General features: G+C 41.3%; 1 protein-coding gene across 1 annotated transcript in view; it reads left to right on the top strand.

The window, feature by feature from the left end:
• The window catches only part of LONP2 (lon peptidase 2, peroxisomal), an 86,172-nt gene that overhangs the window by 944 nt on the left and 69,628 nt on the right, over positions 1 to 15,600 (top strand). The window contains exons 2-6 of the mRNA XM_026652628.2: positions 928 to 1,162; positions 5,612 to 5,743; positions 8,453 to 8,575; positions 9,571 to 9,734; positions 12,929 to 13,023. Coding sequence (XP_026508413.1) covers positions 928 to 1,162; positions 5,612 to 5,743; positions 8,453 to 8,575; positions 9,571 to 9,734; positions 12,929 to 13,023 — 749 coding nt within the window. The remainder of the gene's footprint in view (positions 1 to 927; positions 1,163 to 5,611; positions 5,744 to 8,452; positions 8,576 to 9,570; positions 9,735 to 12,928; positions 13,024 to 15,600) is intronic.

Genomic DNA, 15,600 nt, shown 5'->3' with positions numbered 1-15,600 from the left:
GAATCTATGAATCTATAAGCCAGTTTATTTATAAGCCGACCATCCCTCCCCTCACCAAGATGGATAAGTAAAAATAGAAAATTTTTATGACCCATTCATAAGCTGACCCTGTAATTCAGGAGTCAGCAAACTTTGGCTCCTAGGCTATCAGGATAAGCCGCTGGCGGACCATGATGGTTTGTTTACCTCGAGCGTCTGCAGGCACGGAGGTAAACCTAAATAAACAAAGTGTCCCGGCGCGCCAGCGGCTTACCCTGATGGGCTGGGACAGCAACTGGTGGGGAAATTTTCTGGGGGGGGAGAAGCTGGGGGTCACGGGAGTAACCCCTGTGACCACCCCCCACATGACCCCACCTCTAGCCCGGACCCCCCACTCTTATCCCATCCCATCCCATTCCTTCCCACCTTATCTGGGGAGGGCCAGGAGAGGAGGTCTCTGGCCTGGCTGGAGCTGCTCCAGCAGGCTGGGCAGCACGGCCGCAGCCTGCTCCGAGGGGCCAGATCGGGCGGCGCGGCCGCAGCATGTTCCGGCAGGCTGGGCCGGGTGGCGTGGCTGCAGCGGGCTCCGGCGGGCCGGGTGGTGCAGCCACAGCCTGCTCTGCGGGTCGGGGCCAAGCGGCGGAGCTGCAGCTGCTTCGGAGGCTGGGGGGAGAGCAGCATGGCCAGAAGCGGAGAGATTCTGGCCCCCCCTCTTCCCTTCTGTCTCTGCTGACTGTGCTGCCTCTCCTTGTTCCCTCTGTTGGGGGGAGGGGCTGTGTCCCACCTCTCCCTCTCTATAGCCGTTCATAAGCCAACCCCCTTCTCTGGTGCTTCCCTTTTTTACTAAAAAATTCAGCTTATGAACGAGTATATACGGTAGTTTGATTGTTGGGGTAAAATGCTCAGCTGAATGCTTGCAAATAACATGAATTTTTGGAATATTTTCAGGATTGGCACTGCTGCGCTGGCAGTTCAGGTAGTTGGCAGTAACTGGCCTAAACCACATTACACCTTGCTAATTACTGGCCTCTGCAGATTTCAAATCTTGCAATTGCTGAAAGAAAAACCATATCCCATTGCTGAGGTTGAACAGTTGGACCGACTTGAACAATTTACCAACCAGACTAAATCCGAGGAAGAATTGGGAGAGCTGTCAGAACAGTTCTACAAATATGCAGTACAGGTTAGTTGCTTTAATCTTCTAGAACAGTGGTTCTCAAACCGTGGGTTGGGACTCCAAAGTGGGCGCCAGGGCTGGCTTAGGTTACAGGCCCCCTCCCTGAGGCTGAAGGTCTTCGGCTTTGGCCCCCCGGCCTGGGGAGATGGGGCTTTGGCTCCCCCTCCTCTTCCTCCCTTCCCCCCCAGGATGGCGAGGCTTGGGGGGGCTCAGGCTTTGGTTCCCTCTCCTGGGGTCGTGTAGTAATTTTTGTTGTCAGAGGGGGGTCGCAGTGCAATGAAGTTTGAGAGTCCCTGTTCTAGAACTGTTTTTATTTATATTTCGTAAGTTTGTATTTTGTTTTTGAATACTGCCTTGTCCTTAAACCCTCTTGTTACAAAACAAGTGGTTTGAAATGTTCTTTGACATAGTTCAAAGATCCCATATGCTAAGATCCTGATCCTATATTGAGCTCCATGTGGGAACATCCTGTTCTATGCAGAGTTTGTTACAAGATTTGGGACTAAATCATTTACCAGGAAATAGCAACGCCTGTGCTATCTCATGACAAAATCACAGTCTTTCTTGAACATTAAGTAGGCCTAGCCCTTATCCATTACTTGGGGCCAGATTCACAAAGGAACTTAGGTGTGGCAATACCTCACCATACCTAACTAAAAGGTGCTTAGAAAATCACTGGGACTCACAAAGCCTGAGTTTAAATGCTCCGGCTTCCTATACAATGAATGCAGGGAGATGGTTCTCCTATGTTAAGGCACCCAATACAGCTACAACAACATTGCATACTTAGGCCTTGGCTACACTCGGGACTTCACAGCGCTGCCGTGGCAGCGCTGTGAAGCGCGAATGTAGTCTCGCAGCGCTGTATGTACTCTACCTCTCCGAGGGGAATAGCTTGCAGCGCTGCAGGCTCTGATTACACTGGCGCTTTACAGCGCTGTACTCACTGTGCTCAGGGGGGTGTTTTTTCACACCCCTGAGCGCAGCAGGTTGCAGCGCTGTACACCGCCAGTGTAGCCAAGGCCTCAGAATAAATAGGATTAACAGGAGCCAGCATGCTAGGTGGCTCCCTGGCTGAGCTAGCTGATGGGAGTTACCAAGGAGAGGGCATCTCCCTGTCCCTTTCAGAGAGGTCAGTGCCTAAATCCAGGCTGCAGGGAGGCACCTGCCTCTGCTTGAGATTCTTAGCTACGAAAACCCTCTCTTGATGTGGGAGAGCTCTGTCCAAGTCCCCTGTCCACCTGTGGGGGAGAAGAGATTTGAACAGTGGTCTTTCATCTCTCAGTTGAGTGGCCTAGCCAGTCCACTATGGAATATTCTGATGTGGGGCTTCCTTAGTCTCTCCTGTTGAAAGTGTTCTGCTTTGACTAAATAATGAAAGAATAATTGGGCCAGAGAGAGAGGGAGAAAGAAAAAGCATGAGAATGACTTTGCAGCCTGCTGGTTAGAGCACTCACTGGCAGGTGGGAGACCCAGGGTCCAGTTTTCCTGTTCTACTGACTCTTAAACTATTTATCCACAATGGAGCGGCTTCAATAGGAGAGACTGAGGGAACCCCACATCACAAAATCCTACAGCCCAGTGGTTAGGGCACTCACCTGAGAGGTGGCAGATCCCTGTTCAGATCCATGCTCCCCTCAGGTAGAGGGGGACTTGAGCCAGGGGTCTTCCATGATCCAGGTGAGTACCCTAACTGCTGGTCTAAAAGTTATGAGGGAGGTCCTCCTGCTGTTGCATGTTAGCTCTGCTGTGGGATCCAATCTGGTAACAAGGTTACTGGATTGGGTCCCACAGGCAACTGAGGCAGAGGAACACCATCTTACCCTGATTCATGCATTGCTTTGGGACTTAGGTGTTTGGATATCTGGAGGGGGGCTGCAGTGCACATGTGCACAGGCAGAAACATAGAGAGAGAACTTTACTGCAAAAATTTAGGTGCCTACAGGGTTTGGCAGCAGCTAAGTGTGGGTTTTATGAATCCCAGTGGGGCCTGATTCTGGAAGTGAAGAGACAAAGTCCTCTGGTGAATCTAGCCCTTGGATCAGACATAGCTAAGGAAAACTTGGACATTGCAAAAAAATACGTTGGTAGATTAGTGTTCGGAGGCACTAGGTTGCTGGAGGGTGCTGTCTTTGGAATGGAATGTGATAATGGATGCCCAGAGCTGGTGGTATTAAAGTGTGGTTCTTTCCTGAAAAGCAATGAAAAATGGCATTGTGGGGTTCCATATTCATTGTTTTACACAGATTTCCATATCTAATTTCCTCAGCGTCAAGCAGGGTTCTTTCCATCTCCTGCGTCATTTGAGTAATAAAAGAATTCTAAGCCAAATTGCAGCTGCATAGTCCTGTTGTCTTCAGATTAGGTCTTGGTGACAATTGTGCCAAATCCTCTGAAGGCCTGATTTTTCACAGGTGGCATTGAAAGTATAAAATGGGTTGTTATTTTTTAATTGTTGTTTTTACTTTTGTGGGCACCATGGGAGAAGTGATTGGGAGAAGAATTTGAATGAAGTGAGTGGTAGTGTCTTAGCAGATTCCGTTTACAGAAGGAGAAAAAGTATGTTGAGTAGGTTTGTTGAAAGGAAAAAAAAAATTGGAAAAACTAAATAGAATATACCAGACTTAGCTTAACTTCTCCTTCAGCTTGCAACAACTTCCTGTAGGTTGCACTAGGAGCACCGGAGTCTAAAGTGTTTTGCTTATCCCAAAAATGGGAGAATTGGTTTTGCTTTCTTGTCAGTGATGATTCTAGATTTTGACATTGTCTAGCAAACAGATACTGTGGATATTTAAACATGTTTTATATCTGTGTGCTACAGCATGTCTTTTCGAGCCTTTCTATGAGCTCTGCTAAAAGAAAAGGATATGTTTGAGCAGGCATATTGAGCCCTGGGCATACAGAAGTCAGCAGTAACTCCCATTGATCTATGGCAACCTTTCCAACCCCGGCCTCTACAGTCTTGACTGGCTGCCAGGGAAGTCTTCTCTTGATTAGTTCTGCTGGACTCCAGCAGCTGAAGCTTACTCCCACCAAACTACCTTTAGATACTCCAGATTGGGTGATTCCATAGATCAATTTGAGAAGAACAGAATTTACCACACTGGCCACAGTCATCTGCCTAGTTGTGGTGATTGAATTGCACACTGTTTTTATGCCTGGCTCTGTATTTCCAGCTGCTCAACAATTCTTCTCAAAATCATGGACATGCATCCTTGTTGCATGGTACCATGGAATACGATCAATCGCCAGTTTCTCAAAGGTCGAGTCAGAAATTTTTGTTTGCGCAGATTTTATTTCAGGGTGTCTTTGAAGCATTTCATCGGCCCTTTATGCTTACAATTGCCAGAGCTTAATTTGGTATATAAGAATTGTTTTGATAAATGGGTCTCAGGCATATGGACTACGTGGCCAGTCTGTTTCAAGTGGATGCAGATCTAAAGATCGATGCTGACCAAACCAGATTTCTCCAGGACTTCCATGTTGGAAACCCAGTCCTGCCATTCAATGCCCAGCAAAAAGTATAATGGAACTTTTAGTGACCACAAATAATCAGAAATTTTATTTTATCTCATTCAAAAGATGTCACTTACCAGGAATATAGTACTCAATATTGCCAAACTGGGGTGCTGGTTCAGTTCACTCAAGAGTGCCAGTAACTGAATTGCTGAGAGTAATTCTTGCACCACTTTTGCGTTCTTTTATCTTCTACCAAAGTGCTGACCAGGTCTGATGCTGTGTAACCTGTGAAATTTAACAAGATCACAGCCTAGGTGCTACAATTGAATAATCCCAGGCATTTCAGTAGTGCTGTGCATCAGAGCTATGTAAATCTTAAATGCACCTTAATATAATATTCTGAAGAAACAAACTTGACTATTGTCATGTATCGGGGTAAACTTTAAATTGTTCTATTTGTAACAAGAATATTATTAAAAGTCTGTTTAAAGTACTGCCCCTTAACTATAAAAATCAAAACAAAAATTAAACAAAAAAACAACTATATAGAAATTATTTTGTCCGAGGGGTGTACAAATCTGAGATGTCAGAGAAAGTATCATAACTGTTCTAATCACATTTTATGGGATCAAAACGATCTGGTACAATGTGAATGGGAGAGTTTTTGTTCTTTCTAACACTGAATAAAAGAGGTTGAGGAAAGCACTAAGAACTATAATAATATTTAGGGTCTGTCTCAAACAAACGAGAAGAAACTGAAGTTTTGACGGTCCTGGGAGATGGGGTTAACTTAACGCCTCTTAGTTCTTTTTGCTGACTATTAGAAGTGCTGTTTGGCTATGCAAATAGAAATCTTTTCCTTTCAAAGATGCAATTATTTCTTAGTTTGTGGCTGTTCACCTTAATAATAAAATCTGGATAACTGTTTTTTCATATCAGAAAGAAACACCAGGGAATACTGAAAATTGTTCTCACTTTCTTGTTTCCACCTTACAGCTGGTTGAAATGTTGGATATGTCTGTCCCTGCAGTTGCTAAGCTGAGACGTCTTTTAGACAATCTGCCTAGAGAAGCTTTACCAGATGTACTGACTTCGATCATCCGCACAACCAACCAAGAAAAGCTGCAGGTACTGTATGCTTCTGCCTTAAACTTCCAGGGGAACCAAGGGTTTAGCACTACAGTTCAATCCACTATTAGATAACTTCAGAATCACTCATCTCTGGAAATTATAAAGTACTAATATTGTGCTTTTAAAAAAAAGTAATTGTCTGCATTGCACCTGTGTGACTGTATTTTAAAAAATATTTCCACATTATTCAAAACTATATTGAGTTGGCAAACTGAGTTCAAAGGTTACTGTTGTACCATTGTTTGTGTTAATGCATTTTGGTCAATTACCCCAGTTACTTTTGTAGTTATTTGTGTAAGATTAGACTCCTGGAGCATGAGGGACTCTTAGAAAATGGGCATAAATCTAACTGCTTTAATTTCTTTGGCATACAATTACACTGTGAAAATGGCATATAAGGTTTCATATTTATTGGTCTCGGTGATTTCTGTATCCAGTTTGCTCTGTTCATAAGTAAAAAGTTTTTGTTTTGTAACTGCCATGCTGCAAATTAAACCTGGGATTTGAAATAATTCATCTGGAGATTTTGCTTCACCCTTGCATGTAAATATTCTGCCATCAGAATTTAATTGAGAGTTTTCCCCAGTTCGGTTTTCTATAGCTATATTGGCTTGTTAGTGCTAACAGTAATAATTTGTTTCTATCAATAAAGCAGCTGGTAGAGAGTAAAAAGAGAGAGAGCACAATATGTTGAGTAAGAAAGTGGCATGTAGAAGAATCTCCTTGGTAAGCTGCAAACCACCACTAAAAGCGGATTTGCGTGTGTTCTCTTTACTGAAGGGCTGAGTGTCAAGGTTTTGCTTGTGCTGCCATGGGCATGTCATGTGACAGTCATGATGATGAATCAACACCATATTGGCCTCAGGCCGAGTATTTAGCTGGGTTACTGATTGTGCTGTTCCTCCTCCTAGGTGAGACAGGGCCAGACTTTCTCTGCTCTCATGGCAGGCCAAATAGGAGCCCAGTTACTGATCTGAAGTGAGAATACAGAATGCAGCTGGTCCTTGTGCAAAGGAAAGATAGGGCAGTCCTTACTTAGCTCTGCTCCCTACAGTTGTCATTGCAGTTAGAGTGGATGGAGATAGACAACAGCTGCCTATTACTTGCTTCCTGGCGATCTGCAGTGGGAAGCATAGAGTAGAAGACAGCACCAAGAAGATTGTAGAAAAGGTGGCTTTTCAGAAATCCACCTACCTGTTTCAGACTAGCAGTCATGTTACTTGTACTCCTTTGGCTTTAGTATGCCTGTAGGAGCAGTGAGAGCCTGGCCCCACCTTTCCTAGTGACCCAGCTCCAGCAGGAAGGGGAGGAGAATATTAAATGTATTTCAGGGCATTGCTGAGTGTGGGGATAGAAACTCCTAATTGGCCCATGGTTGGCTTCATTGCCACACCCCTAGCTGTTTAGTAATCTGTGCAGATAAGTAAATCTCTGCATTTTTAACCCTGCCAACATTGCAAGTCCCATCTTGGAATGACAGCAAGCCATAAGAAGCTTTCATTGCCTAATAAGAGATGGAGTGCCCAAACATTCACATGATCAATGTGAACAGACTTGGAATTCAAAATGAAAATGAAGTCAGAGATACAATTGGAAAAGAAATTAGAGGAGAGAAGGCAAGGTTTGTGAGACTGCTGGAGAAGGAAGAGATCATCTTGTGATTTTTCTCAGAGGGCTAGGTCCTGCCTCCAGGTTTAATAATTGAGAAATGACTGCTGATACTGGTTTGCTGCAGGATATGCACCTCATTAATGAGGCACATTAAAAATAGAGGCAGGATAAGAGCAGTTTTCCTTTTCTTCCAGTTCCGTAGTCATGCTGGAGTAATTAGTAGAAGTCTTTTGATGCTAGCCTTAGAATTATAGTACCCTTTAAACCTTTTCAGTTGTGTGTTTAAAACTTGGTAATGTAGAATTGTGCCCCAGAAATGTCACCACTTTTACTCTGGGAATTTCCTTAAAGCAGGTACCTGAGGGAAGTGTACTTCTCTGTCGGCAAAAGAAAATAAGGCATTAAATACAAAGTTATTTTAACTAGCAACACTGCTGTTGTCTCTCTTTTTGAAGGTTTCCTCTACTTTCATTGTTTATGTCTACACAGCAGCTGGGAGGATGCTTCCCATCTTGGGCAGACAGACATGCATAGCTCTACTCGACTTAGAGGGCTAAAAATATCAGAGTGGCCTCAGTAGCCTGGGTGGTGGCTTAAGCTAGTCACCTGAGTACGTACCCAGGGAGTTGGGCAGGATTGTTTTTGGATGGGTAACTCAAGCTGCCACCTGTGCTGTCCCTGCCGCACTGCTATTTTTCGCATGCTAGTTTGAGCAGAGCTATGTATGTCTGTCTGCTTGTGCTGGGAAGCATCTTCCCAACTGCTGTGTAAACATACACATTATGTCTTGTCTACTTTCCCTGTTCACTTCTTACACTGTGTGCTTCCAGTTGCCTTTGTGCCCTTCTTAACAACAAACACAAAGCACAAACCAAACTCTAAAGTCGTTTCACACATCTGAGATAGGAGCCTTATATTCCACTCTGCTGTAATAACTGCTTTCATATTTTTTTGCAAACTGTCTACTTCAGAACTCTGATAACATTGCGTCATTAACCCAGAGAAAATCTGTGCGCTATCATTACTTATAGACTAACCTCTAAATAGTACAGAGAAATACTGTTAACTGTTTTCACTCTCATTTTCTGCTGTTAGATTTTAGATGCTGTTAGCCTGGAGGAGCGATTCAAGATGACTATACCATTGCTTGTTAGACAGATTGAAGGCCTGAAGCTGCTTCAAAAAACCAGAAAACCCAAACAGGATGATGATAAAAGGGTATGGACTTTTAAACATGGGATTCTCAAATGCATGGTTTGGCAGAGAGGAATAATTTAATTAAATATAGGGTCTCATTTTCAAAAATGGCATCTAAAATTGAACCCACAATCATTTACATTTAATTTCTGTGACCATAATTTTTCATATCCAGGTAATAACCTGTATAAAACGTTCAACTCCCATATTCTACACAAGATGGCTATTTATTTAGATTTTTAGTAAACCATATAAAAGCACCTAAGCAAAGGCTTTAAGCACATTTGACATCCATTAAAAAACAATCAAATTGTCTTGAACAGAATCATTTCATGACCCAATTTGCTTGTGCAAATTCTGTTTGCACTATCTAAAACTTTAGAAGTGAAAAATTGAGTAGTTTTAAAGCTCGTGTTGAGGCCTCTTTCAGAATGAGACCTTTATTGTCCAATAGTATGAGAATAAAATTGTTACTTCTGAATGAAACAAGCATTGAGACCTGTAGTTTTCCAAAACATGGTAGTCTGATCACAGATATTAGTATAGATACAACCATGTTTAATGATGAACAATTACTTTTATGGGACTTGAGGGGGGAAAAGTAAGAGCCCTGTTTACTCACTGTGAAGATTAGTCTTATTCAGTTATTATTGTGGGCTATAATGCAGAGATTTTAAAAGTATAATTAATAACACCTTCAAATTTCTTTCTTGTCTTCTAGTATCCAATAGGTATGGCTGGTTAATTAGTGTATTTTTGTAAACCGGTACCGTAAGATAAATATGTTTCTTTACTTTAATAATCAGGAGATCATATTTAGAACAGGTTAATAAAGTCATAGATTTTAATACTAGAAGGGACCATTATAACTGTCTAGTCTGACTTTCAGCGTAAGACAAGCCAAAGAACCTCACCCAATAAATTATGCGTCAAGCCCTTAACTTCAGTTTAAACCACAGCTTATCTTCTAAAAAATATTTGTGCCCCATTCTATGCTTCTGTTTTCCGCTTCTTAGGTTGTAGCTATTCGTCCTATTCGGAGGATCAATCACATTCCAGGTATTGCAGAAGATGAAGAGGAGAATGAAGATCATGATGACATTGTCATGCTAGAAAAGAAAATTAGAACATCCAGTATGCCAGAGCAAGCTCTTAAAGTTTGTGTAAAAGAAATAAAAAGGTAGGTGATAAAATCTCTGTAATAGTGAGGTTTTTCAAAGTTTATTAATTGACTTTAAATTTCCAATTGGCCATTCTTGCCATAGCCTGTCTTCCTCTTGAGAGGTCATATTTTTGTAGGTTTTTGATTATGTTGGGAAATTTAAAAAAAAAAATTACATTTCAAGCAGAACAGAGTTGTTTTTCTGTAGTGTTAATTTAATCATTTTCATAGTTTAAAAAAAAGTGTTTATAAATAAGAGGAAACCTGAAGAAAGCCCCTAAATGATGATTAAGAATCAGTATAACTTTACACTAAAAACTTAAAGCCTCTCTAAACCTTCATTGCTTAGAAAACAGATAACATGCTCAAGCTTTAAACCTATGTTTATGATGATGTTAGTGCTTGGCTGTGGTGATGTGCTGTTAAAAATCTATATAACATTCAGAGATGTGGAACAGTCTCAAAAACTTTAAAATAAGGAGGATGGACTTTATCATTAAGTCATGCTGATGAAAATAATGTATGGGATTCTCTTAGATAAAGGGCCAAAAGATTTAATTTCCTTTATTTAAAAAAAAAAAAAAACACTAAGTGCAATTATATTTTCGTGGGTTAATAGAAATAATAATTGCACAAAAAGCTATGTTAATAGCATGTTGTTCAGGTTGCAAATCGGGCACTCAGAAGTTAGGAAATGCCAGAATAAAAGGTTGCGTGTGCAATTTATTTTCACAAAATCCCTGTGACGTGAGGGAATGGTATTATCCCAGTTTTACACTTGGGGAGCTGAGGCTCAGAGACATTAAGGTAAAAAATATCCACTAATTTTGGACAATTTGGGAAACTAGGACCTGACTTATTAGAGTAGTTGGCATTATACATCTTCCATTGGCTTCAGTTGCGAGCGCTCTGCACTTCTGCAAATGAGGCACCAGGGTCTCCCGTTGGGCAACCAGAAAATTAGGAAAACATATGTGGCCACCTGTGAAGAGTTTGGTTAAATTGAAAAAAGGATCTTATAATTGTAAGTGTTGGGGCAAACTTAATAATAGCTGATGCCACTAGCCTGCCCTATAATACTCACATATAATACTTTTCATCAGGAGATCTCAGTACTTTACAACGAAGGCAAACCTCATTATCCTCCTTTTATAGTGGAGAAAAGGAGGCAAGGAGAGGTGAAGTGACTTACCCAAGGTCACCTAGCAGGCCAGTGAACAATCTGGGATTGGAATCCAGGTCTCCTGAGTCCCAGTCCAGTGCTCTATCCACTAGGGCAGTGGTTTTCCAACTTTTTTTCTGGGGACCCAGTTGAAGAAAATTGTTGATGCCCGTGAGCCAACGGAGCTGGGGATGAGGGGCTCGGGGTTTGGGGGGGGGGCTCAGGGCTGGGGCAGGGGATTGGGTCGCGGATTTACCTCCGGCGGCTCCTGGTCAGTGGTGCAACCAGGGTGCAGAGACAGGCTTCCTGCCTGTTCTGGCATCGTGGACCGCGCTGTGCCCAGGAAGCAGCCAGCAGCAGGTCCGGCTCCTAGGCCGAGGCACGTAAGTGGCTCCACGCAGCTCTCGCCCGCAGGCCAGCGAGTGCGCAGCTGGTGCTTGGGGCAGGGGCAGCGCGTGGAGCCCCGTGGCCCCCACTGCCTAGAAGCCGGACCCGCTGCTGGCTGCTTCTGGGGTGCAGCGTTTGTTGGAACAGGTAGGCACTAGCCTGCCATAGCTGGGCAGCACTGCCGACAGGACTTTTAACGTCCCAGTCGGCGGTGCAGACCAAAGCCATTAGGGTCCCTGGTTGCTGAGCAGGGCGACCCATGGCCCAGTACTGGGTCATGACCCGAACTTTGAAAAATACTGCACTAGGGAACACCTTTGGCTTCTGGGCATCTATTTCTCTTTATTAAAGTAGGAAATTACAATCAAATTTGAGGTTTCTAAATTAATTAGTAGATAAAGAAAATGCAGTGGATAACAGCCTGCTAGGATTTCAGTAAGGGTATAGATAAAAATGATACATAAATAAAAATCCATTAAGGTAGAAATAAGGAGGGAAACCTTTAGGGATACATTTCTAAAGGGCTGATTCTCTGCCTCTTTTTTTGCACCTGCATTTTTGAACACTCCAACTTGGGTATTTTGCCCACAGTTCTTTCTGGTGACATCTGACTCCCTGATTTTTGGCTCACAGTCAGTTACTTAGAGGCACAGCTACTAAGTTGCATCTGCATTCCATTTGCACCTGCACACAGCTAATAGAAGATTTTGAACTAGCTTCAGGTGAGAGTTTTTTTTTCTCAAAGATCTGCAGTGGAATAGATGTCAAGAAGGTTGATCAAGGCTCCATCACTGCAGATATTCAAGAACAGATTCAGGATGGGTATATGTTAGTGAGGTCTTGAAAAACAGAGACAAACGAGTATCTGGTGATAGTACTACTGCCCAGTGTTGGCTTAGGGAGGAACCTTATTATTGGGCACGTATGGTGCATAAACACGAGAAACGTTTTTGACACCTACAGCAATGTGGCACATCTGGTTAATTTTTTTTTTTTTTTTTTTGAGATTTCTCATCAATGTAAATGTGAGGGAGAGCCTCTGCTTGTTCGTGCTAGTTATACAAAGATGCTGTTTTCATGCATGACTCACAATAGGTCTGGGTGAATTTTTTTTGGTAAATATTAAATTTGTCAGAAAATACATTTCTTGGGGCATCGTAACTATTTGCAAATTCAGGTGGAATTTGACAAATAGCTTTGGCTAAAAAAAAAGAAAATAAAAAGTCAAAATAATAAATTTGATCATTTTGAAATAAAGCATTTTGAAACAATGTTTTGTTTAGAAATTTAGCATATTCATTTAAAAAACAAAAAAGGTTTAAAAAAAGCTGAAAACTAAACAAAAAACATTTGGTTTTTTTTTTCTTTCTTTTTGGTTTAGTTTCTGTGAGTGTGTGTGAAAAATATTTCAGTTTTGGTTAGAACCGAACTGAAATGTTGTTCAGGTTTTTCCAGTTCAGACCCAAATCAGAAAAAAAACACAATCTGATAATTCATGCAATAGTACTCTGCTTCATTTCTTAGCATTAAGATTTTCAGTGTAGTAAATAGGAATGCTGTGGACCTCCATGTACCAGATATAGGTTTTATGGTAGGAGGAAAAACTCTCAGCTCAAACTTACTATCTCCTTGATACACATCTACTAAATATGTGTACTTTCAGATTAAAGAAAATGCCTCAATCAATGCCAGAATATGCCTTGACCAGAAATTATTTGGAACTAATGGTGGAACTTCCATGGAACAAAAGTACAAAAGGTAAATGCCTGTTAGGCCTTCTTTGGTGCTGATTGTCTGTCAAAGAGAAATTCCAGGAAAAGTATCTGGCAATTAAATACTGTGGTACCTAACTGGGTCTGTCTTGTAAATTCTTGTTGCATGGTCTGATAGCAGAAATACCCTTAGTGTGCTAATTTGGTTATTAAAATAAATTATTCTTAACCCGGTAAAACAAATCAAGTGACTATGAAATGTAACTCACGTGTACATCAGAAAAATGATGATTAGAGGATCACTGAGTGAAAGGATTTGATCTGATCGCTGCCTAATTTTTCTTATTTTATTGATGTCATGTATTTCGTTTTTCCTTAGATTTTTCACATTGTAAAGTCATTAAAGCACGTAGGTTAATGTTTTTTTTAAGTGATTATTGTTGATATTCTCTTAGAAATTCACAGCATATCCTGCCTGTTTAATGAGTTTACATTTGGCATTCATTCATTTCCCTTAAAAAAAACAGCAACAAAACTTTAGACTAGATGACTTCTTTATGAAGAACAGGTCACTGAAGCCAACATTGTTTTGCCTTGTGTGTCTCCTTGTTGCTTTAAGCATCACCGAAGATATGCAAACAGCTGAGGAAATAGGTCTGTTATTTAAATCCGTGGTTCTCAACAAGGGATACATGTGCCCCTGGGGGTACGCAGGGGTCTTCCAGCAGGTACATCAACTCATCTAGATATTTGCCTAGTTTTACAACAGGCTACATAAAAAGCACTAGCAAAATCAGTACAAACTAAAATTTCATGCAGACAACGATTTGTTTATACTGCTCTATATACTATACACTGAAATGTAAGTACAATATTTATATTCAAATTGATTTATTTATAATAATATGGTAAAAATGAGAACGTAAGTAATTTTTCAGTAATAGTGTGCTGTGACACTTCCGTTATTTTATGTCTGATTTTGTAAGCAAGTAGTTTTTAAATGAGGTGAAACTTGGGGGTGTGCAGGACAAATCAGACTTCTGAATGGGATACAGTAGTCTGGAAAGGTTGAGAGCCACTGATTTAAATGAAGTCTGACAAGGTAGTTTCCACTGTTTTGTAAAATAATTTTGTTTCCACATTTTTGTAGGAACCTCACAGAAGTTTGACAAAGAAATCTGTTTCCTTGCTGAATTTTTATTTAAATATTTGGTTACAGAGAGAGCTCCATGAGATGTATATCTTGTTTTCATCAGGGTTCCAGTAGGAGAACAGTTGACAGTCTTACTCCAGGACATGTTCTGTATGGTATAAACAGCAGAATGTGGGTCACTCATAGCTTAGGTGAACCATGTTACAAAACATGCTAATTTACATGCTGTTAAACATGGTAGCGCTAGTGTAGGCAGAAACTGTTGGGTCAGCTGTTCATAGTTAAAACCTCAAAAAATCATCTTTTTTTGCGTTGACAGTGTTAGTTAAGAGATTAAAAGTTTCTAAAACCTAGACATTGCTGACACCTGTTAAAGTGGACCAGTTAGTTTATTCTAGTAGTTTGGGACTGCAATGCAAAGGCCATGTCTACACTGTGAGCTAGGGGTATGAGTCCCCGGCTTGTGTACGGATAGTTGCATTAGCATGAGTATAGTTTAGCCGTGGTACCACTGGCAGCAGCAGTGGAGGCATGTGCTGAGTGGGTACGTACTCGGTATGGGTAAGCCATGCCTCTGCTGCCACTATCCATACTACCATTGCCATACTGTTGTTTATAACTGCACTGGCTCGATGAGAGAGAGAGTTTGAGCATGTATACACGAGAATGGGAATCACACCTCTAGCTCGTAGCGTGGACATAGCCTTAAAAGTCAGCCTCTCAGAGTCTGTTTTGGATTGCGGCACTTTAAAATGAATAGTCTGTGTTGAGCAAATATTATATTTTCAGTCTACATTTGGAAAAAGGGAGCGTACAGTAAATACTCTGTAAAAGTGAACAGGGGATGGATCACTCAATAAATTGTTCATTCCCTCTGAAACATCTGGCACTGACCACTGTTGGAAGACAGAATATTGGGCTAGATGGACCATTAGTCTGACCCAGTATGGCCATTCTTATGTTCTGATCTTCTGAAGTCTGCAGAGTTTGCTTGGATTTGCTCAGCTGAATATAGAGTATTTCTACTAATAAATGTTTTAGTAGGTTAGAGTTCTGTGCTCCATTTGCTGATTCTACAGCAGCTTTCAGCTAATGCATTCACAAAGTTGGGCTGATGACACTGATGAGGCTAGTGCCCAAAATGGATATTTTAGTATGACTGAGTGATTTATAAGTTGAAGTTCTTCTTTGTAGTGATTTCATCTAGTTTTTAAATACAGAGTGACTGAAAGTTAGTCAACTGAAAACTAGAAAAGGACAATTTCAGTTGCAATATAAAGAATTGTATCATTCTAAATAAAAACTTGTGGCTCTAAAACTAAACTGAAAAAAATACTTAGCAAGGTTCTTTCAGCTACCATGATCAACTTGCATTTACTTTGGCACTACACAGCCCTACATCTCACTGCATTATTGATGTTACTATACAGTACTCTGATTTTTTTCATATTTAATATCTGCCTGGGAATA

Source organism: Terrapene carolina, unplaced genomic scaffold (assembly GCF_002925995.2).
Source record: "Terrapene carolina triunguis isolate 2854851 unplaced genomic scaffold, T_m_triunguis-2.0 Scaffold130, whole genome shotgun sequence".
NCBI lineage: Eukaryota > Metazoa > Chordata > Testudines > Emydidae > Terrapene > Terrapene triunguis.
Note: the sequence above shows the minus strand (reverse complement) of the source record. Positions and strands in the feature narration are given on the sequence as shown.